General features: G+C 38.8%; 1 protein-coding gene across 1 annotated transcript in view; it reads left to right on the top strand.

Annotated features, from left to right (window-relative positions):
• The window catches only part of LOC124264905 (phosphatidylcholine translocator ABCB4-like), an 89,146-nt gene extending 67,959 nt beyond the window's left edge, over nt 1-21,187 (top strand). The window contains exons 21-30 of the mRNA XM_046699687.1: nt 2,496-2,597; nt 4,306-4,383; nt 6,403-6,486; nt 9,284-9,487; nt 11,009-11,250; nt 12,079-12,238; nt 12,629-12,826; nt 13,807-14,013; nt 15,249-15,395; nt 16,634-21,187. Coding sequence (XP_046555643.1) covers nt 2,496-2,597; nt 4,306-4,383; nt 6,403-6,486; nt 9,284-9,487; nt 11,009-11,250; nt 12,079-12,238; nt 12,629-12,826; nt 13,807-14,013; nt 15,249-15,395; nt 16,634-16,834 — 1,623 coding nt within the window. The 3' untranslated portion in view covers nt 16,835-21,187. The remainder of the gene's footprint in view (nt 1-2,495; nt 2,598-4,305; nt 4,384-6,402; nt 6,487-9,283; nt 9,488-11,008; nt 11,251-12,078; nt 12,239-12,628; nt 12,827-13,806; nt 14,014-15,248; nt 15,396-16,633) is intronic.
• The last annotated feature ends 3,315 nt before the right edge of the window (nt 21,188-24,502 follow it).

Genomic DNA, 24,502 nt, shown 5'->3' on the forward strand with positions numbered 1-24,502 from the left:
ACAAACTCTACAGAGTTTTAGCTATTATATATGTAACTTAAGCTTATTCATATCTTAAAGCAGTACTATGTTTATATCATATAGGTATATTAGCTATCAAAACTCTAAAGAGGGTTTTGCTATTATATATTTAAGCTTAAGTTTCATCATATTTTAAGCTTTATGGTTACATTATAACATGTATTAGCTAACAAACTCTCACGGAGTTCTTGCTATTATATATGTAGCTTAAGTTTTCCTTCATAAGCTCAATACTAGGTTTATATCATAGCTAACAAACTCTAAAGGGTTGTTTTAAGCTATTATACAATTAGCTTAAGTTTTCATCATATCTTAAGCAGTATGTTTACATTATAAAGGTATTAGCTAACAAAACTTCGGCGGAGTTTTTGTTATTATATATATATAGCTTAAGTTTCATCATAACTTAAGCTCAGTACTATGTTTTTAACATAAAAGTATATTAGTTAATAAACTCTAAGGAGTTTATTTTGCTATATACATTTAGCTTAAGTCTAATCTTATCTTAAGCTTAGTACTATGGTTACACTATAAACATATTAGCTAATAAACTCTACAGAGTTTTTGGCTATTATATATGTAGCTTAAGTTAATAATATCTTAAGCACAATACTATACTCATATTGTAAAATATATTAGCTAACAAACTCTCACGGAGTTTTGCTATTATATATGTAGCTTAAGTTCATTATATCTTAAGCACACTACTATACTCATATTGTAAAATATATTAGCTAACAAACTCTCACGGAGTTTTGCTATTATATATGTAGCTTAAGTTAATTATATCTTAAGCACACTACTATACTCATATTGTAAAAATATATTAGCTAACAAAACCCTACAGAGTTTTGCTATATATATGTAGCTTAAGTTAATTATATCTTAAGCTCAGTACTATACTAATATTATAAAAATATATTAGCTAACAAACTCTACAGAGTTTGGCTATTATATATGTAGCTTAAGTTAATTATAGCTTAAGCACAGTACTATACTCATATTATAAAAATATATTAGCTAACAAACTCTACAGAGTTTTGCTATTATATATGTAGCTAAAGCTTATTCATATCTTAAGCTCAGCATTATATCTATATCATATAAGTATATTAACTAACAAACTCTAAAGAGTTTGCTATTATATAATTAGCTTAAGTTTAATCATATCTTAAGCTTAGTACTATGTTATATCTTAAAGTATTTTAGCTAACAAACTCTAAGGAGTTTATACTAGCATATTAACAAGCTTAAGTCTATTAGTCTTAAGCATTGTATTAATGTTATATATACTTTATCATAATAAGTACATGGTAATAACCTTTTATATGGCAGCTGATAAGTTAGCAGCAGGAATTCATCAGTTCAGTGCCTTTATGAAGTTCCCATAGGGTTATTACAATCATCACAGTTCAAATCACTAATTATTAAAATCCAAAGTATTAGATATTCCCACCTCCGTTCCGTAGGATGCTACAAACAAAAGAGCATGAGTCAGGATAAGGAAAAATATGTAATTTTGGAGTAAAATTGATATTTTATACTTATCCTGACTCATGAGGTCAGCCCTCCCATCCTCCCAAATAACACTTTGGATTTCCCTGTAAATTCAAATGTTGGGCTCAGTATATGAGGAGAGAGTGAGGCACATGGGTAGAGGTGAAGCCCTCGTTCAGCTTGTGGAAAGGAGGTAACTTCGTGGTGAATACTAATTAGTGATTTTAAATTGAAGGGAGCTTCAATTAGGGAGATACAAGTGTTCCACTATGTTGCAAGAAGAAGAAGACAAGCAAAAGAGCATGAGTCAGGATAAGTATAAAATATCAATTTTACTCCAAAATTACATTTTACATGTCATGGTATCGCAATTAAGTAGATCGATGCTCATGATGTCAATCACGGGATTGTCTAGCCCAAACCCAAATGTTTACATGACGTCGTATAGCTGGAATACGTTGAGTGTGGTGACCGAAACTATTCCTCGAACTATAGAAGTGAAAGGCCATGACAGATGCTACTGCAACTTAAACAATGAATCAGGTATGCAAACTTCATCTGTGACCGGTTGATCAGAAAGGATCGTGAAAAGATGGAACTCCCATATTTAGGTCAAATCACTGGATAGGTTTTAAACATCAGTAATCAGTGTTCAGACTGTTTCGTTACTGTCTCTCACTTATCAAGTGCCCCTGGACACAATGGAGACTGGACACAACATCCCATGTACGTCGAACCCGTGAAGAATTGATCTTCAGCAACCCATGCTTGTCATAAGAGGCGAATAACAAGATCGGGTGGTCTGACTTGGTTGATACATGTCATCATATCCCAGTTGATCAATGCTCAAGATGTAAATCACTGGATTGTCTAGTCTAGGCTTGATTATTTACAAACCACCGTAATGCTGAGTGCGGCATTAAACAACAACCAACCATGGAAGCGGATTCAACAAGGATGCTGTTTTACTTTTGCAGGTGTACCAGAAATCTATAGAGGAGCAAGACAGGGATGTGAGAATGTATGCCCTCATCCTCCTGGGGCTTGGAGTCCTGAGCTTGATTACAAACTTCGCACAGGTAAACCCACCCACCCACTCACTCACTCACTCACTCACTCACTCACTCACTCACTCACTCACTCACTCACTCACTCACTCACTCACTCACTCACTCACTCACTCACTCACTCACTCACTCACTCACTCACTCACTCACTCACTCACTCACTCACTCACTCACTCACTCACTCACTCAAATTCAAACACTGACATTTCAAAAGCCAGGGTGTGAGAGTGTTGGTGTTTTTAAACTACTTTAGACTGATATTTATCTGATCAAAAATGGGTTTTACAAATATCTGTCTACTAAACAAGTCCAAAAGGTGCCCAGAACAATGATTATTTTCTGGAACTGTTGCAATTTAGATCTGTCAAATCATTATAGACAAACTCTTGGGTCTGGAGACAAGCTAATGCTTTATTTCAAGTTACAGGGTAGCTTAGTGGTTAAAGCAATAGCTTGTCATGCTGAAGACCTCGGTTTGATTCCCCACTTGGGTACAATATGTGAAGCCCATTTCTGGTGTCCACTGCAATGATATTGCTGAAATATTGCTGAAACTAGTACAAGCCGCATGAAACCATACTCACTTACTCCTTAAGTTATAATCATATGTGGGGCGGTGGGGTAGCCTAATGGTTAAAGCGTCGGCTCGTCACGCTGACGACCCGGGTTCGAATCCCCACATGGGCACAATGTGTGAAGTCCATTTGTGGTGTCCCCCGCCGTGATATTGCTGGAATATTGCTAAAAGCGGCGTTAAACCCAACTCACTCACTCACTATAATCATATGTTCCTTCTTTGTTTTGGAAGACACAAGCTCATGCTTTCACATGTCCATAGAACCCGGAGTGTTTGAACCAACTTAAATGTAAGAAATACCCAAAAAGAATTTCAGAATGTTGCTATACCTAATATAGAAACAGTACATTAATCTTAGGTTAAAAATCAGATATTTAAGGGTTTCCATTGATGACAACATAATCAGTGTCTAGGTAATTAAAGAAGTACCATTGGGAATCTATTTGCATTATCACCCCCTGCCTTGAAGTGGGAGAGGGATATTGATTTGAGCTCCGTTCGTCCATTGTCTCTGACACGTGAAGGTCCGGGTTAGAATTGATCTTCAGTAACCCATGCTTGTCGTAAGAGGCGACTTACGGGATCAGGGGGTCAGACTCGCTGACTTGGTTGACACATGTCATGGGTTCCCAATTGCGTAGATCGATGCTCATGCTGTTGATCACCGGATTGTCTGGTCCAAACTTGATTATTTACAGACCGCCGCCGTATAGCTGGCATATTGCTGAGTGCGGCGTAAAACTAAATTCACTCACTCACTCACTGTCCATCATCTGAGATGATGGGGACAGACTTTCTCAAAAACTGTCATAGATAGGGAAACCAGATTTTCTCGGAAACCGTTATAGACAGGGAAACCAAACTTGGTATGTGTTTTCAGGACATGAATGCCTTGATGGAGTTAGAAAACAGAAACTGTGTTACAGCTTGTTACAGAGTTGTGGCCCTTGTCACGCATTTCTTGACTTAGTACATGATAACCCCAATGGGACAGATTTTCTCGGAAACCGTTATAGATAGGGAAACCAAATGTGGTATTTGTTTTCAGGAAATGAATGTTGTGGTGAAGTTGAAATACAGGAACCAAATAGGAACAGAACACTGTGGAGGGGGATACTGATGACCATGTCTTCTTGTTTTCAGTCCGCTTTCTTTGGCATTTCCGGTGAGAACATGACGGTGAGAGTTCGGAGGAATGTCTTCAAATCCATGCTGAGACAGGTGAGTATGGACCAACTCATGAAGGCAATCACTCATCAGTCTATTTCCAACTTTTCATTACATCATTGAACATATTAATAAAAGTATATCCATCATTGCCATGAATGGATAAATTCATTAAATTTTATAGCTTAAGTGAACACAGTATAAGGTTTTGTGAGTTATTTGTGAGCCTACCCTATGTTGCTAAATTGGTACTGAATGTAGTAATAGTCTGCTTTTGAGCAAACAAATTTGGAATTATAGTTTTATTTGTAACTTTCATACTAGAGCTGTGTATCGTGGCTAAGTGGCGAGACGATATATCCTGATACCAGTTTAATGAGGCGAGACAATATATCCTGATACCAGTTTAATGAGGCGAGACAATATATCCTGATACCAGTTTAATGAGGCGAGACAATATATCCTGATACCAGTTTAATGAGGCGAGACAATATATCATGAAAGTATTGGCAAGGGGCCTGAGATGATTATCATCACGACGATACATATCCCGATACTTTACAATTGCTAAAAACAGAACAGATATGGTAGATAAAATGACTGAAACTTTATTTGTTATACAGCAGAACTTGTGTTACATTCACATACACTGAAATAGCTGTTGGTCTAATAAAATTTCAGCATTTTATGCTCATGAAAGTACAGTCGAACAAAGAGATTTACCTGAGTCCTGTAATTGAGGTTCCCTGGGACTCATATTCTTAATTTTCAGGCGTCCTGGACTACAAAATGGGGTTCCCAGACACTTTAATATAATTATCAATACTATGTTGTAATATTGTTGTAATTCAGTTACTGCTATTGTATTGTATCATGATCATCACATAATTAAATTGCAAATAATACCATAACCCAGCTAGTAGCAAACTCAGTGACAACTTATTGTTACTTGATTTGAATTTTTACAAAAGTTTTGGGACTTATTCTGCATCCCTGTGGATGTGCTAATAAATTTTGTTGCGTCCATTGTCAATTTTTATGTGTATAGGACGCAGGAATTCGCGCCCCGTAAATCCCTGCGAACATATTCAGTATACCTTTATCTAATATAAATGAATTTGAAACTGAAGTTTCCCTTGAAAAGTTGTGTTCTACACCAATGCTTGCACAAAAAATTCAATGTAATTTATATCAGAATTCAAAATCACTGAAAACAACTCTTAAGTCTGCTTTCTAAATTTATCTTATCTTTGGTCTCCTTTTGAACAAAGCTAAGACATCGTTCATAGTTATTAATAAATGGTGTTATTTGTCAAACAACGAAAACGTATTTCAATTACTAAAAGACAAGAATTGTACAGTTCACCATAATGCACTCAGTCGCTTACATTTGATCTGTTAGGCTTTGTAACTGTTTTTTTAGTTTTCTTAGTAAATTACCTAAGAAGTATCGGGATATATTGTCTATTGTGGTGATACATCAATGTACCATGAACCCTCACGATATAAATATCCTGATATATTGCCTAAATGTGATATATATCGATGCACTTGTATCGTGTAGTTGACGATGCAAACATCGATACCATCGATGAAGTGTTACACCACTATTTCAAACAGAGTTGTCGTTTGTGAAATAATTTTATGTACCACAATATGATACTATTGTGTAGCTATGCCACAATACATCGATGCATTGATACTTTTTCTAAGATGATGTACAATTATAGATACATTCAAAACTGTATAGATATTTATAAAATATGAAATATTAATGTTCAAACTGTAACTAAATTTACACAATAATGCTTCAAAAATAGGTATCATGATACGTATCAAATCGTGACATGGGTATCATGATACGTATTGATTCATGAAACTTATCTAACGTCACATCCCTACTATTGTGTTTGGTGAAGTAAAGTCTTGGTGTAAAATGGAAAGTCATCGAATTCTAGTTCTGTTACAGTACAAGACAAAGTGAAGTTTGAGCGCAATTTACTAGGACTGCCAGTATTCGTTTACTCTCTGTTTAAGTACCAGATAAAACTGTTGTACATTGATGCCTTGTAGGAAATCTCCTGGTTTGATGATCACAAGAATAACTTGGGAGCCTTGACTACCAGACTAGCCACAGATGCTTCACAAGTACAGGGGGTAGGTTGATGTACCTCTTAATGTATTGGTACCTGTGTATAGTCTGCTGATCGTAGGTTCCAATCTCACGTTTGCCCTGATTTTGACCCCTAGCACCTGTGTATGATGGACTAATCGTAGGTTCCGATCTCACGTTTGCCCTGATTTTTACCCTTGGTACCTGTGTATGATCGCCTACTCGTAGGTTCCGATCTCATGTTTGCCCTAATTTTGACCCTTAATACCTGTGTATGATCGCCTACTCGTAGGTTCCGATCTCACGTTTGCCCTGATTTTGACCCCTAGTACCTGTATATGATAGGCTAATTGTAGGTTCCGATCTCACCTTTGCCTTGCTTTTGACCCTTGGTACCTGTGTATAGTCTGCTGATCTTTGGTTCCGATCTCACCTTTGCCCTGATTTTGACCCTTGGTACCTGTGTATGATTGCCTACTCGTAGGTTACGATCTCTCGATTGCCCTGATTTTGACCCTTAGCACCTTTGTATGATCGCCTACTCGTAGGTTCCGATCTCTCGATTGCCCTGATTTTGACCCTTAGCACCTGTGTATGATTGCCTACTCGTAGGTTCAGATCTCACGATTGCCCTGATTTTGACCCTTAGTACCTGTGTATGATAGGCAAATCGTAGGTTCCGATCTCACGTTTCCCCTGATTTTGACCCTTAGTACCTGTGTATGATAGGCAAATCGTAGGTTCCGATCTCACGTTTGCCCTGATATTGACACTAAGACCCATGTATGGTCTGCAGATCGTAGGTTCCGATCTCCCATCTCACTATAGATGGAATATTGCTGAGTGTGATGTTAAACAACAGCCAACCAAACTTAGGGTATCTCATCCTGGTGGGAGAGGAATAATACAAGAGATGACAGAAACACCATGTGACCCCAATGGTAGCCTTCTGTAGGCTTCTGTGTACACCATGTTCCAATATGTGCACGATTTTCAATGTAATCAGGACCCGGGTTAGAATTGATCTTCAGTAACCCATGCTTGTTGTTAGAGGCGACTAACGGGATCAGGTGGTCAGGCTTGCTGACTTGGTTTACACATGTCATCGTATCCCAATAGTGTAGATCGATGCTCATGCTGTTGATCACTGGATTGTCTGGTCCAGACTCGATTATTTACAGACCACCACCATATAGCTGGAATATTGCTGAGTGTGGCGTAAAACTAAACTCACTCACTCACTCAATGTAATCAGTTGTTGTACATACCCCTAACTAAGACTTAAAACTTATATGGCAGTGTGTATACTACAGACTATTTTACAGAAAACAGCAGTGAACAAGGAAATAAAATAGCCCTGCAACTAGTTTTAGATTCATTGACATTTGAAGATTTTTAGTTTTCATTTTCCGCAATCTGTGAAACAAATATTTAACTTGCTGTCTGTGGTTATAATAAAGCCCTTTGTCAATTTCTAACTGCAAAGGATTATTATCATGGTATAACTGTCTTCAACTTCAGCCCAGCCAATAGTCCGAGTCCATTCTTGTAACACTTCTACTGGTTTAGTAAGATGATATTAACTAACCATTAACTAATACTAAAATCAACAGGAAATAATGCCAAGGTACAAGTTCGGAATAAAGAGTTTGGGCACAGACCAGAACAGCTCTTTAACCATTATTTGAATACACTGTAACTATGGTTACAAGAAACTGAAAAGAACCACTAATACTAGTTTGTTCTGCCCACAGGTTGTAATACACATTTTGACTCAAATATGCAAATGAAAAAAAACCAACAGGTTTTTATAGCCGTCAGTTCATCATAGCATGTTCATTAGAAACGATTGAGTGAATAATCAGTCAATCAATCGATTGGTCTCGCGTAAGTGATCATCGATGACAGGGCTTGCAATTCACCCAAATTCCCAAACAAGACCACAGGACCAGTAACTTTTAAAAATCCTGTCAACATTTTACTAGACCCGGCCCAGTGGAATAGCGTGAATGTCGAGCCCTGGATGGGCTCCAGAGACTAACTGATATTCATAAAAAATTAAACATCAAATTCAACTTTAACAAGTATGTTTCTTATTGTTATGTTTGTCAAATAAGGAAATAAAGAAACTGATGTCGGTTTGCTGACCTGTAAAACTGTAATGTAAACAACATACTCGCGTGCATGTCAACAGGAAGTGTCCTCGATCGTCTTGATCGTAGTATTAATCAGTGCTTGTTTCGTTTGTGCAATGCTATGATTGTGGCCTGTTATTGACCTGTAAAGATCTGAGTGAGAATTGGTCTTCAGTAACCCTGCTTGTCATAAGGGGCGACTAACAGGATCGGGTGGTCAGACTTGCTGACTTGGTCATCGTATCCCAATTATATAGTTCGAGGGGCGGTGGGGTAGCCTAATGGTTAAAGCGTTGGCTCGTCACGCCGAAGACCCGGGTTCGAATCCCCACATGGGTACAATGTGTGAAGCCCATTTCTGGTGTCCCCCGCCGTGATGTTGCTGGAATATTGCTAAAAGTGGCGTAAAACCAAACTCAGTCAGTCAGACATAGTTCCATGCTTATGCTATTGATCACTGTATTGTCTGGTCCAGACTCGATTATTTACAGACCAAGGCCATAAAGCTGTGATAGTGCTGAGTGCGGCGTAAAACTAAACTCACTTACTGTTTTTTCACAAATGAACTTGGTGGTGAGTTTTTGTTTACAATTGATTACTGATCGATTACTGAGTTATTATGATCAATTTGAATAAAGTGAGCGATAACCAGCACTATAAACGTAATTTACTGTATGTATTTAATATCCGCTGATTTCTGCTGCAGGCTACAGGTGTCCGACTGGGTATGGTCGTCATGAACTTGGCTAACATGGGCAGCGCTGTTGTCATCGCCTTCATCTTCAGCTGGCAGCTTACCCTGGTCATCCTGGCCTTTGTACCTTTCATCATGGCATCTGGCTTCATCGAGATGAAGGTACTGGCTGGAGTTGCCGGCAAGAACAAAGAAGCTCTAGAGGATGCTGGGAAGGTGAGACCATGTTTTGTAATGCATCAAATTATATGAGAGCAGTCTGCCACTTTAGCCACAACCCGAAGCTTTTAAGAAGAAAATTGTTCTAGCATGCTCTTCTAATCGCCTGCAGTGATATTACTAAAATATTGCTAAAATCGGTTTAAAAATAAACTCTGTTCTTTGTGTGGCATTTTAGAAGTAGGGAAGGACACTATTTACAAACTTTATGGATAACAACTCTTTTAGTTTGTGAGTGCAGTGTGTCGGTAAACATTCAAGCTGGGTTGATAATGGTTCGGGGCCGTGGGGTAGCCTAATGGTTAAAGCGTTGGCTCGTCACGGCGAAGACCCGGGTTCGAATCCCCACATGGGTACAATGTGTGAAGCCCATTTTCTGGTGTCCCCCGCCGTGATGTTGCTGGAATATTGCTCAAAGTGGCGTAAAACCAAACTCAGTCAGTCAGTCAGTGATAATGGTTCAAGAATCTGTATCCAAACATCGCACTCACCAAAGTTGTTATCCATAAAGTTTGTCAACATTATTCAACTAAACTCAGGCTAATCTATTGGACTGAACCCTGCTGAAGGTGATGCTTACGGCCATGTTCAGCCTCTTACTCTGAAAAGGACTGGGTACGGACTGATAGGCTGTTTGTGTTGTCGATTGGACTAGTAGCTGACTTGGCTAGTAATTCTTTGTATCCACTGACTAGTACTGCACGGTATTACAGATATATCACAATACGCTATTCAAACAATACATATTGCACCATTTTTTCTGAGAAACAGTATATTGGGTAAAGAACATATATGAAGCAGGTATGAAAACTCCCTAAAATTTCAGCCAGACCACAGGGCTGGTTAGATGTAAAACTTGCCAGCCCTGACCAAAACTTACCTGCCCACAAAATGTCTTTATATACATGTTTAAGTTTTAACCCGACCGTCAGGCAGGTGAATTTGATACAGTTTATTTGCCAATACACAGCCCTACCACTGACACAGTCCCTTTAAAGATCTAGCATAGAATTGTCCTTAGACCAATGCTTATTGTAAGAGGCAACTTATCTATAGGATTGGTTAATGGTTGATGCTTGTCACCTTATTCCAGTTGCACAAATTGGTGCTCATGATGTCGATCAGTAGTCAAGACGGAAATTTCCAGATTGCAATCATACTGCTAAAAGTGGCGTCATAATAGAGATTATTACACAAGCAAGTGTGTCGTACGACTTATAAGAAACGAGTGTGAAGATCGAGGGCAATACATAATTTTACATGAGCCTCGTATAAGTCGTGTGGAAGACTTGCGATGTGTAATAATTTCTTTGTTATCCATTTTATTATTGTGACGGCTCTCTTCATTGACGTCACATTCCATTGTTTAATGACGTCGCAGACGACAAAATACAGAAACAATGGTTGCACAGCAAAACTGATATGTGCGCATTTGATATTTTTATGACACTCGTTATGTTCCACCATATGAATAATAAATAACTGTGTAACATTTCCTGATAATGTTTCCTTGTACAGGTGGCCATTGAAGGTATCGAGAACATCCGCACGGTTGCATCTCTGAGTCGTGAACCCACGTTCTACAAATTGTATGAGGAGAAGCTGATGACCCCATATAACGCTGCCCTCCGGAAGGCTCACTTGGTTGGAATATCCTTTGGGGTGTCCCAAGCTATTGTCTTCTTCGAACATGCAGCAGCCTTTTACTTCCGTGCCTACCTCATTAAAATTGGAGAAGCAGATTATGTAGATGTCTTCAAGTAAGTCCTGTTTGTCTTTTACTCATGAAGATCCGGGTTAGAATTGGTCTTCAGTAACCCATGCTTGATACACGTGAAGATCCGGGTTAGAATTGCTCTTCAGTAACCCATGCTTGTCGGAAGAGGCGACTAACGGGATTGGGTGGTCAGCCTTGGTTGACACATCTTTTCGTACCCCAATTGCGAAGATAGATGCTCATGCTGTTGATCACTGGACCGTCTGCTTCAGTCTTGATTATTTACAGACCACCGTCATATAGCTGGAATATTGCTGAGTGTGGCGTTAAACAACAAACCAAACAACCTTTTTGTCTTCCAGTGGCCTGGGTAGCCTAGTGGTAAATCATTCCTGATGCTGGTGTCGTGTTAAGTCTGGTGGGTCCATGTCATGGCCAAGGAATCCCAGTCAGGCTTCTTGGATCACTTGGTTTCAAGGCGCGGTGGGGTAGCCTAGTGGTTAAAGCGTTCGCTCATCACGCCGAAGACCCAGTTTCAATTCCCCACATGGGTACAATGTGTGAAGCCCATTTCTGGTGTTCCCCTTGCTGGAATATTGTTAACTTGTTCCCCCCAACAATTCCCATGAATAATTATTGCTATATGCTGCATCAGCAAAATTAGAGCTGTTCGTGGCTCCCACCAATAAGGAGACCCTATGTTGTTAAAAAATGTCCAAATACAATTGTCAATATGGCTACCACAATAAATGTAACTTGCTCATAAATAAGCCTTGCCACCAAATATGATATTCCTAATAATGAAATCGTTCAGATGATTGTTTCCACTTGCATATGATTTCTCACAGAATCCTTCTCATATTTCCTGCAGAGTATTTGGTGCTATTGTATTTGGTGCCATGGCTATTGGACAAGCCAGTGCCTTCGCCCCAGATGCTGCCAAGGCAACTGTGTCTGCTCAGAGGATTATATTCCTGCTTAACAGTGAACCCACCATCAACAGCGAGTCCACAGCTGGAGAGAAGCTTGGGGTAAGTTGTAGGCAGTTGTCTCTAGGTTGTTAGCTAGGCAGGATGTGTGTTACAGTTTGAATCCTAGATTTGTCCAGTAATGAATCTTGATCCATAACTCTGTTGCTGCTTTCAACAAACTGGTATAAAATTTAAAACTTTGTGTTGATGATGTTACTTTCTCTGTGTTTGCAGATTTGACTTGAGTCATTGAGTCTTTACTTCAATTTCGGGGTGGTGGGGTAGCCCAATTGTTAAAGCGTTCGCTCGTCACGCCGAAGACTTGGGTTCGATTCCCCACATGTGTACAATGTGTGAAGCCCCTTTCTGGTGTCCCCAGCCGTGATATTGCTGGAATATTGCTAAAAGCAGCTTAAAACCCAACTCACTCACTCATTACTTCAATTTCAGGACAACTATTCAAGTAAGGTCAGTTTGACTGACGTGAGGTTCCGCTACCCTACCCGCCCAGACGTGACAGTTCTGCAAGGTCTGACGGTGGACATCGAACCTGGTCAAACCCTGGCCTTCGTAGGCAGCAGCGGATGTGGCAAGAGTACCTCTGTGCAGCTAATTGAGCGCTTCTACGATCCTGAATCCGGTGTCGTGGTGAGTATAGTGGAGACCCATGTCAGTCTGGTACATCTCACTGAGCCTTTCTTCGATCCTCAATCAGGTGTTGCAGTAAACACAGTCGGGGGTCCATGTCATAAACATGGGAGGGTGGGGAGTACAGCTCACTGAGCACTTCCACAATCCTGAGGCTGGTGTCGTGGTAAGTCTAGTTGGCTCATATCATGGCTATGGGAATCCCAGTGTGGAGATGTTCTTGAATCACTGGGGGTGGTAGGGTAGCCTAGTGGTTAAAGCGTTCGTTCATCACACTGAAGCCCAGGTTCTGTTCCCAACATGGGTACCGTGTGTGAAGCCCATTTTATGTTTCCCCCGCCTTGATATTGCTGGAATATTGCTAATAGCGACGTAGAACTAAATACTCACTCACTCTTGGATCACTTGATTTAGGAGACCCAGGTATCTAAGGTATGTAGTGGGGATTGTGAATCTGAAAGTAAATAGACTGTCACATTGTCATATATAGTTATCAAGCGATGCTTGTCGTTACAGTCAATTCACAGAATGTATTTTCCAGACAACTGACTTGCCATAGTATCATATGGATCGATGCTTATGCTTTCAGTCTCTGGTTTCCAGGTCCAGATTTGATATATGAGTTCTTGGTGAAGTGTCTGGAATACTTCTTTGCCCAATCTGGAGTCAATTAGCAGAAGTGTTGAGGGATGATTTGTAAATTAGCAGACGGCAAGGGCGGCCATCTTGAATTTGCACAGGCTTTACCTAGGGACCTCCTGTCTTCTCATGGTTACTGAATATATATTGGACAGTATTGTTTTGAAGTGAGAAGGGAGGGTTATGTAAGAAAATATGCTCATTGGAGGGATTTTGTTTGATAGCATGGTAACTGGGAGTGAGTGTGACATTGACACACTCACTTTACTCCTTGTATGCAGAGGTACTTGTTGTTAGGATTGCCTCCAACTTTCTCATGGCATCTGATGTCTGTGTTTCAGAGCCTGGACAGGTATGACATCAAGAAACTGAATCTCCAGTGGCTAAGATCTCAGATTGGAATTGTGTCTCAAGAACCAATTCTCTTTGACTCAAGCATCGCGGAAAATATAGCATATGGTGATAACTCAAGGGAGGTAACCATGGCAGAAATCATTGAAGCTGCGAGAGCCGCCAACATCCACTCCTTCATCAGCTCACTGCCAGCGGTCAGTTGGATTTATCACATTATGAATTCTGTTTTTGAGCCTCAGGAGATTATTTTTCTTTTCTTTCTGGTGGGGTAGCCTAATGGCTAAAGTGTCCAGTCATCACGCTGAAGACCCAAGTTGATTCCAAACATGGGTACAATGTGTGAAGTCCATTTCTGGTTTCCCCCGCTGTGATATTGCTGGAATATTGCTAAAAGTGATGTAAAACTTTAAACTCATTTACTCCCTGAAAATTGACTTGTTTCCTTTCATTGTGTCAATTCAGTTCTTTGGGGATTATGGAGCAGAAATGATTAGCTCAATATACAGGGGTGCATCTCAGGGGAGATATATAGGATACACACATTTCTGTCATTACTTCTGCAAATTAAAAAGTCAGTGTGCCAAATTTCGCCAATATGAAGTTGGTGCACTTTGTTGACCGAGTGCATGTTAGAATTTAAGCAGTATGGACAACACTTTAGTAACTACCATGTCGGTCATATACTGTGACTTGTATCATTAACAAGAACATCACTAATCATTGTGATATCCTAAGGTATCTATGGTCAAAGTCAAACATTCTGATTTCTTTTTGGAATTCTGAGTGAGCATGATCACGTGACTGCCTTTTTCTGGAGTTGATGATACTGGTCGTAGCTCCTGCTATCAATCACCGTCTACAGGGCTCCAGATAAAGGCCATATCGGCGTATGTACGGATAAAATATATGCACGATACGGTTGGAAATAATTTAGAAAACGTAGCGGATACGCACCACAGCAATGGTGTACGGTGTTAGATTCTTTTACAGACGTATTTATCTGCAAAAGTATTGTTTTATTGTTTATTGACCTGTTTACACAAGAGTAGCAATGTTGTGGTGCATATTTGAAACGAAACACAAGCTTACTGATACTCCATTAAATTCCATTCAGTATTCTAAATGTACTCTTAAGTTTTTCCAGTACTCCTATATTGAAAAAATAAGGAGTACGTACTCCTGATGTTGAAAAATCATCTGGAGCCCTGCGTTTACAAATAGTGTCAAAATGTTTACAGTAAATTAAGGCCTTAAGGGAACGTAACTCCAATATTTGAACACACGCTTACATTTGTCGTAGCTTTAAGTTACTTTCTTGAATGGGGCCCAGAGCCAAGAGAATCTTCATTTGTGATACATTTGTGTTTTGCCAATGTCTCTAATGCCTCTCCTGCTGACGTGATGTGAGATTTGTGCCTCATGTTGACAGGGCTATGACACCAATGTCGGAGATAAGGGAGCTCAGCTGAGTGGGGGACAGAAACAGAGGGTGGCCATCGCCCGTGCTTTAGTCCGGAACCCCAAGATCCTGCTGCTGGATGAGGCTACATCTGCCCTGGACACTGAGAGTGAAAAGGTAAGAATCGTACTCTTGTGTTCATTCACGGGATCAAATTGTGGGTTTATATTGTTATGCAAGGACAAACGCCTATTTTTGTCTCAGGGCTCCAGATAAGGGCCGTATTGGCGTATGTACGGATACAAAATATGCACAATACGGTAGGACATAATTTAGCAAACTTAGCAGATACGCACCACAGCAATGGTGTACAGTCTTAGAATCATTTACAGACGTATTTATCTGAAATTTTTTGTTTTATTGTTTATTGACCTGTTTACACAAGAGTAGTGATGTTGTGGTGCATATATGAAACGAAACAATCGATTACTGATGCTCCATTAAATTCCATTCAATACTCTAAGTGTACTCTTACGGTTTTCCAGTACTCCTGTATTGAAAAATAAGGAGTACGTACTCCTGATGTTGAAAAATTATCTGGAGCCCTGTTTGTCTACACTGGGTGTTCACAGTTAGAACTGGTCAACGGTACCCTGGTCGTAAGATGTTAGAAAAAGGATCAGGTGGTCTGACTCTCTAACCTTTTACACCGTTAATGTGGATTGTTGATTACAGAATTGATATCACTGCACATTTATCAACGGAAGTCAATTACTAAACTATCAATAGTCACACATACTATCGATGCATCGATAGTTTTTCGTTTCTGCCATCAATAAATTGCTAGCGGAGAGTCAACAATTGAATCCATCGATAGTTCAATGCATTGTTACAGCCCTAATTATCATGATACTATTCAAAGCAGTATTCAACTCTACAATCCTTCACTTTAATACCCCATGATTCCTTCTTCTCAAAAACTGTTGGTTCCATTCTTGGTTTGCCCCAAATATGTTTCTAGATTTGTCAGCACCATATGAGAAAAGTGGTAAACATCCAGCATTTTTCCTCCAGTATTAAGCTGTAATGTAACAATAATACTTCTAATACCAGCGACACGTGAAGATCTGGGTTAGAACTGGTCTTCAGTAACCCATGCTAGTTGTAAGAGGCGACTAACAGGATCAGTCAGTCAGGCTCGCTGACTTGTCATCGTAACCCACTTGCGTAGATTGATGCTCATGCTGTTGATCACTGGATTGTCTGGACCAGACTTGATTATTTACAGACTGCAGCCATACAGTTGGAATATTGCAAAGTGTGGGGTAAAACTAAACTCACTCACTCTAAAACCAGCATTTAACCCAGCTCATTGTTTTGCTCAAGCTGTTAATGGTGTCACACATCTGTTACAGGTTGTGCAGGAAGCCTTGGACAAGGCTCGGGAGGGTCGTACCAGCATTGTGATAGCACACAGACTATCAACAATACAGAACGCAGACAAGATCGCCGTCATCCGACACGGCAAGGTGGCCGAGCTGGGTCGTCACAATGACCTAATGGCCAAACAAGGCTTTTACTACAAACTGAACATGGCCCAAATTAAACAGAAGTAGACATTATACCAAACATATCCATGATGGCTTTGTACACAGCAGCCAGTATAAACTTGAACAAAACTCTCCTGGATGACGTCTGCTCAGGAAGGGGAGGTAACTGCTGTTGAAGATGGAGCTGAGTGTTTTTGGGAGTGTGTGTGAGAGGTCTGCCTTGCAATGGTGTGCCATATTGCCTCCGTGAGTGCTTTTGTCAAGCCATTGTTTCTGTTATCCATCCTCCAGTACCAAGGAGGAAATATGTTTTCTCATATATTCAGTTAGCATTTGAACCTAAAGATCATGTCGTTGGTGAATTGAAACATGATATTTTCTGGATTGTGATATGTTGTAAAATGAAGAACATTCAACTCAAGGATCACTAACTTGAAGCTGATGTCTTCTTCTGTAATATCAGGATCTAGCAGAGATGACAGTAAATTTCAAGCATGTGTCATGGTTGTAAAATTCTGGTATACAAATATACTGGACAAAATAAGTTAGGGATATTGGTAGTTTTATGATTGATACTTTAACATAATTTCAGAATTTATATCTATCCCTAACTATTGTTGTCCAGTATATAATTTTCCATCTTTAATAGAATATTGTGGAATTGTTTGTTGTCTGCGACCAAAGGTTCATGTTCTTGGTGGCGTGACTTACATGTCTTTGTTTAAGTAAGGATGTTACAACCAGTTAAACTCTGATGTCGCTTTGAGGAACATGGCTTAAGTGTTTTAAGGGATGAGATGTTTGTAATATACAATTTGACCATTTTTTCAGGATATATTTATCAATGATCAGGTGACAACTAATATATCAGCACTTTCACCATTTAATCAAGTGCAAACAATGAGTTCATTTTGACTAAGCATGTTTTCAAGAGAACCAGTAGAATCACGTGACAATCTTATCTATGCATTTAGCCTTATGTTCTGATCACTGAAAGGAAAGATTGGAAAGTCTAGTGTTGGTTTTATATGAGTGCACATTGTACTTCGTCAAACACCAAGCTTCCTTTGCCACTAGAAGACCTTGATTTGGTGAGGATAGCTTTATTAAAGATGACGTCCTTGCATTTTGAGCGTGGTCACTAAGTCACTATTTTCAGCATTTATGATTTTATCAGAAGTGATAAACTCTGATGTTGATCCTGATAATCAGTTTCAAAAAGGTCTTTTTGACAGGATATTTTCATGAAGATGTATATGTTTGAGTTACATTCATTAGACTTCACAGCAGAAATATGATACTGTGGAGGTGTCATGGTGAACCAAAATTGTAAATCCTGATTCAAAAGGTCAGAGAAAATTATTCAAAATGGCTGCTGCTCAAGATCATTTCAACATTTTTGGTTTTGTTTGTCAAGTTTTGTACATAAATTAATCACTTAACCCTCCTTTAGCCGAACAAGCTATGGGTATTTCAGAATTATTATCAGGTAGCCGTTTTGCACATTGATTTGTTTATTGTTATTGAGTGTAGTTTGTCTCATGTTTTGAGCAAATGAAATTTTGACAATGCTTATAGTGTCATTCTGGAGCACATTTCCTCAAGTACTTGTTCAAAATTATTTACAAACCTGATACAAAGCCATTGTGAAAATCTTTCAAATATATTTAGTATATCAACAGTAATTGTTGTTTCCTCCCTGACCTTTTGAAGTGTTAAAGTTTTGACCATGCCCTGATTCTTTTTGTTTCGTTTGAAAAAGGTATTGTACCATATTGGAAAATCTTAAGGGATGAACATTTTTGTATGTCAACTTCTGTAATATGAAGGACACACGGTTTTGGAGTGTCTTCTTATCCCTTCATGTAACATGGACTTAAACAAATCTTCATAATGTATTAAATTTTCTCACCTGTTAAGTGTTTTATGCTGTTTCTATTTTGTACTTAATATTATGTGAATTTATTTAAGCATAATTTGGTTATTGCATAATCACATGTAATGCATTTGTCCCTCAGCCTGCTGGGACCACAATAAATACAGTATTTGTTCTCCACAAAAACTGGTTTATTTCAGTGGCATAATGCAGATGTTGCTAAGAAGAGTTATGTCCCTTTAGTACCAGGATCTGCTGATACAAAAACCAGTTTCACCCAGACCATATTTTCACATCGTCAGCAATGTGTCTTGCTGATTAGCTTCACAACCTGTTTGAGTCAGCTGAAAGTGAATACTTTATCTGTTAACAATACAGAGTTGTGTCCCTTGTCAAGCCAAGCATCACCGATATTGTAATGTCTACTATCTCTATAACAGGAGCCTAGTGGTTAAAACGTTTGCTCGTCATTCTCAAGACCCTGGTTCAATTCCCCACATGGGTAGAGTGTGTGAAGCCCATTCCTGGTGTCCCCTGCCGGTATATTGCTGGAATATTGCTAAAAGCGGCGTAAAACTAAACTCACTCACTCACTCCAACAATATTTAACAATTCTTTTCAGTGTTGTTGTGTAGACATCTCTGTATGGAGATTATTTTACAACTGTTGATGAGCTGCAGTGGGACCTGATTGGAATGTTATTTTATGACAGTATGAATGACAATCAGTCTGTGTCGTGAAAAAATGAACGTACCTTGCAACAATACAAGTTTGGATGAGCGGAAGGCAAAATTGTTCTTTAATTTAGACACCTGATACATACATAAGATATTTTCCTATACTTGAGTAATGGGCGCAAATGTATTTTGTCATGTCTAAAAAAATTATCACATTGTACTGTATATACCTTTGACAATCTTTGAGTACTGTTAATCAGTCTGCAGTGGCCAATTGGTTACGTGTATGATTCCTTACGTAACCACGGTGATATGCCATGTCCTGATATATCAATAAATGTATATAGTATTCACATATCATGCTTTTTGTTAAAATAAACATAATTTATGTGAAATATAATTAATAAATGCAACTATTGCATTGGTTACTAAATACCTCCTTGTGCATTGTATGTATCTAACATGTGTTGGCCAGTTGAGTAGATCGATGCTCATGCTGTTGATCACTGGATTGTCTGGTCCATGCTTGATTATTTAGAGACACTGCCATATAGCTGTAATATTGCTGAGTGCAGCATTAAACAACAAACGGACTAATATGTGTTGCTTAGTGTGACAAAATTTAAAGTCTAGGATGAGAATCAAAATGTGTCTTGGGAATAATTATATTGCAGAATTGTTTATAGTTCATGAAGAGTCCAGGGAATTTCGTCTGTCCTTTCACCTGTCCGTCCGAAGACATTGTCGTTCAACTAATAAACTGAAAACTATTTTGTTGTAAATTTTAATAATGTTATTTCAATGTTTTTAAGAATTCCAGCAATTTAATCCTTTGAGCTTAATATTTTGCATTCGAAATAATAACTTGACAACTATTGGTTAAGTTCTTTTGACCTTTTGGGACCACCTTCGTAGTTTGTAGGAGCGATGAAGTGCAAATTTTGATTATGATATTTTAACTTTTTTCAAGAATAGCAGCAATATAAAAATTGGAACAAAGAAGTTTGTTCAACCAATAACGGGAAAACTATTGGTTGGATTCTTTTCAAGTATGGGGACCATTTTCTGTGTGTGAGCGAGACGTGCAGTGCAGTGCAAAGTTATATGTTGATATATTTAATTGATTGAAGATTATCACAAAATACCTCTTAATCTCAGGGAAAACATCCCAGGAATTTGTTCAACCTATAACTTACAATCATTTAATGGATGTTTTTTCAGATTTGGGTAATCACTTCTTAGTTTATTGGAAGGGTGTACTGCAAAGTTTGATACAAATCTTGTGTTTTTGTCAGGAATATATTGTAAATTGTTGTTCAGCTGAAGTTTGGAGTCAAGGTCAGAGGTATTAGTGAGCCTGGCTCACAGGATAAAAAATATGTGTTTGATTTAGAAAATGCTTTTTGGGCAGATTTACCTTGATCAAATTTGTTTTATGGTCAAGAAACTGGAAGTGAACAAAATACATTGATCTGGACTCAACTCTTATTATGCTTGTACAGGTGGTTTTTTCTTCATTCCTTTGTTTTCTGATCTGCCGATCTTTAATTTCATAAATGTTGAATGTGATTAAACATCATGAGACCATCATTGTTTTATCCCACCAAGACAAAATATATTTTACCCCAAAACTCTTTTTTGCACCACTTAAAGTCCTGTTGGCAATATCTCAGCCATTTTTGTTTATTTGAACAAATCCACCATATGTTATAGTAGGAAATTCAGAACAGTATCATAAGAAGTAACATATCACTGATGACTTTAAAACATGATGACCGTAAATCGTTCCATCACTGATTTACTTTCAAACATGATGATCTTAAATCGATGCATCACTGATTTACTTTCAAACATGATGACCCAAAATCGATCCATCACTGATTTACTTTAACACATGATGACCGTAAATTGACCCATCACTGATTTTCTAAAACATGATCATAGTAAATCGACTCATTGCTGATTTACTTAAAACACGATGACCGTAAATTGATATTTACTTTTCTATTGAGTAATTTACAGTATGCTTAGAAGTGAGTATCAAATTACGACAAGTCACCTTATACTGCACCTTCCCCAGAAGTCACTGTGTCAGCAGATTAGTGAGATTTAGCACATTTTGGCTCTAGAGGTAGAGCCAGAGTCTCGATCATGCACAGAAAGTCTGGAACTGTTGACCTTTAGTTTCATTCACTTTGTTCTGAAAGTCAACGATCTCTTGTTAATGTCATGAAGCACATATACAAGTCTTTGAATTTTACCTTGAGTGTTCAAGGTAGTGATCATGAATTGTTTGGCAAATTGGAAGTAGTTCTGAGCAATGACAGAATAACTATTATAGGATATTTATATAGGGCACATATCCAGGCAACTAGTGCATGTTTTCCCTCGATCATTGGATATCAATCTCAATGGCACATCATATTATAAATCTCAACTCCCTGGGGAGTATACAACTCTTGCAGCCACTAGGTGCACCGAGTTACTGTGGTTTTCTCCTCCTAACGAGGTACCCATTCACAGCTGGGTGGACTAGGACATATAGTCACAGTACTTTGTCCAAGTTTACTGCACGTTGCTGTACCCACAACTAGGTGTTTGCACGTATTCATGCTGCCACCATCTGGTCATATACCAACGGATTCGTGGGTTCTTTTTAAGTGCACAGGGTTGTGTACTGTAGACTAGGGTTGTGACAACACCCGGTCACAGGTGGGCTCGATCCCGGCACCTCAACCTCGCTGGATCACTAGCCTGGTACCCTAGCCAGCTCGCACCCCCTGACTATAGTTGTATGGAAGATATGAGTGCGCTCTAAATCCTTTGCAACATGACTCCTTCGTACAGCAATACATGTTCTGTCATTGCGTCACTGTAGCATTATGAAAGAATCAGGTTTTCTTTTGCTTCTTTCCAATAGTGATATAGAAAAGTGTTGGATAGAACACAGGTATACAGTTTCATCAGTTACTCAGCATCAAAGACCTCTGTAAAATCTGTGACTGATGTGTTGTTTTGTGTCCACTTGCAATAGTTTTTGTTGAAGAAGCAAGAGTTGTTGCATTTTTAAAACATATTTAAGTGAGATTATGTGCAGAAGAATCTCAGACATTGTTTCTCAATGATGCCGTACCTGGATACAGATGTGTTCTTATGTCCAGAATATGTTTGCCAGTGATGACGTGATGGCGTATCTGGGAACACATGTGTTCTCATGTACAGATATGTTTGCCGATGATGACTTATCTGGAAACACATGTGTTCTCTTGTACAGATATGTCTGCAGGTGAAGACGATCTGGATACAGATGTGTTCTCATGTCCAGAATATGTTTGCCGGTAATGACGATCTGGGAACACATGTGTTCTCATGTCAAGAATATGTTTGCCGGTGATGACGATCTGGGAACACATGTGTTCTCTTGTCCAGAATATATTTGCCAGTGATGACGATCTGGATACAGATGTGTTCTCATGTGCTGATGTTTGCTAGTGATGACGTATCTGGATACAGATGTGTTCTCATGTGCTGATGTTTGCTAGTGATGACGATCTGGATACAGATGTGTTCTCATGTGCTGATGTTTGCTAGTGATGACGATCTGGATACAGATGTGTTCTCATGTGCTGATGTTTGCTAGTGATGACGATCTGGATACAGATGTGTTCTCATGTGCTGATGATGCTAGTGATTGCTACTAGTGAGTGATGTTTGCGTATCTGGATACAGATGTGTTCTCATGTGCTGATGTTTGCTAGTGATGACGATCTGGATACAGATGTGTTCTCATGTGCTGATGTTTGCTAGTGATGACGTATCTGGATACAGATGTGTTCTCATGTGCTGATATGTTTGCCGATGATGGCATATCTGGGCACAGATAGTTCTCATGTGCCGATGTTTGCCAGTGATGACATCTGTTTTGGGTACAGATATTGTCATGCATATCTAACAATACTTATGAGCAAATCAGAGCAGACTTCTAGAATGTTTGTTTGAAGTTAAGATGCTTTTTTGACACTGCAGGTTTTACAGGAGATGTATATTTACTATTGACAATTTTTTATGTCAACCCAGAAACATGTATTGATAATCTTGTCAAATATGTAACATTAAACCTGCCAGGGTGTATGAACTAATTTTTCACTTATCATTTCTTTTATGATAATGGTAAGGTTAACCCACAGTCTGAAATCCATTTTGTTGACAATGGGTTTAGTTTTTGTTTGTGCTAGAATATTGCTAAAACCATCTAAACGACGATTACTTATGTTTTAACATAAATGTCTTTTGTCATGAGGAATGCTCAATTTGAAATAGTGACATAGATTTTGTTTCATATTTTTTTCTCTTTGTAACTTATTCCTCAGTGACCTTGTTCACATTCGTTTGTTGACCTTGATTTGCACAAATAAAACATATTTGTTGAATAAGGTTCTAAGTCATTGTCCACATGTAGAAGTATGCATTTATCTTTAATCACAATGTTGCTTCTCGGAACAATATTTTTGTAATTTTTGTACAATGATCCTTGGACAATTCTGAAGTGTTGATTTCACAAAAATAAATGACAGGTGTTGTTTTGTCAATTATTTACATTGTTATTTGTTTAAACAAATAAAATATATCTGTATATATCGACCAATCTCTTGTTCTGTGTTCACGAGGGCACTCTGGTTGTAACTGGCAGATTACCTTGACAAGGATACTGTTGGCAAGTAATTTATGTGTTCAGGATAGAGTTTGAGGTTATGGTTCAAACCCAGTACTCATGAACAGATTATTCTTGTTGCCTTGGACAGGCTCCACGGTTTAGTGGTTAAAGAGTCCGCCCGGAGAGCTCAAAGTCGTGGGTTCGATCTGAAATCTAGACTTGCCACATTTTCTAGGGCTTTATTGGATGTATTTACTTCAGGGTCTGTACGACAGACTAGGCATCTCATTGAGCTAGCACTATAAAACCAGCTCAAGTCTGGGCTAGTACAAGCAACCACACATACACACACATGCAGATCTTCATATGAGTGAATGGGCAGGGGTGGCCTAGTGGTTAAAGCGTTGGCTCGTCACGACGAAGACCCGGGTTCGAATCCCCACAAGGGTACAATGTGTGAAGCCCATTTCTGGTGTTCCCCGCCGTGATGTTGCTGGAATGTTGCTAAAAGCTGCTGTAAAACCAAA

The sequence above is a fragment of the Haliotis rubra genome, unplaced genomic scaffold (genome assembly GCF_003918875.1).
Source record: "Haliotis rubra isolate DU_JTF1 unplaced genomic scaffold, ASM391887v1 Scf95, whole genome shotgun sequence".
NCBI classification, from domain to species: domain Eukaryota; kingdom Metazoa; phylum Mollusca; class Gastropoda; order Lepetellida; family Haliotidae; genus Haliotis; species Haliotis rubra.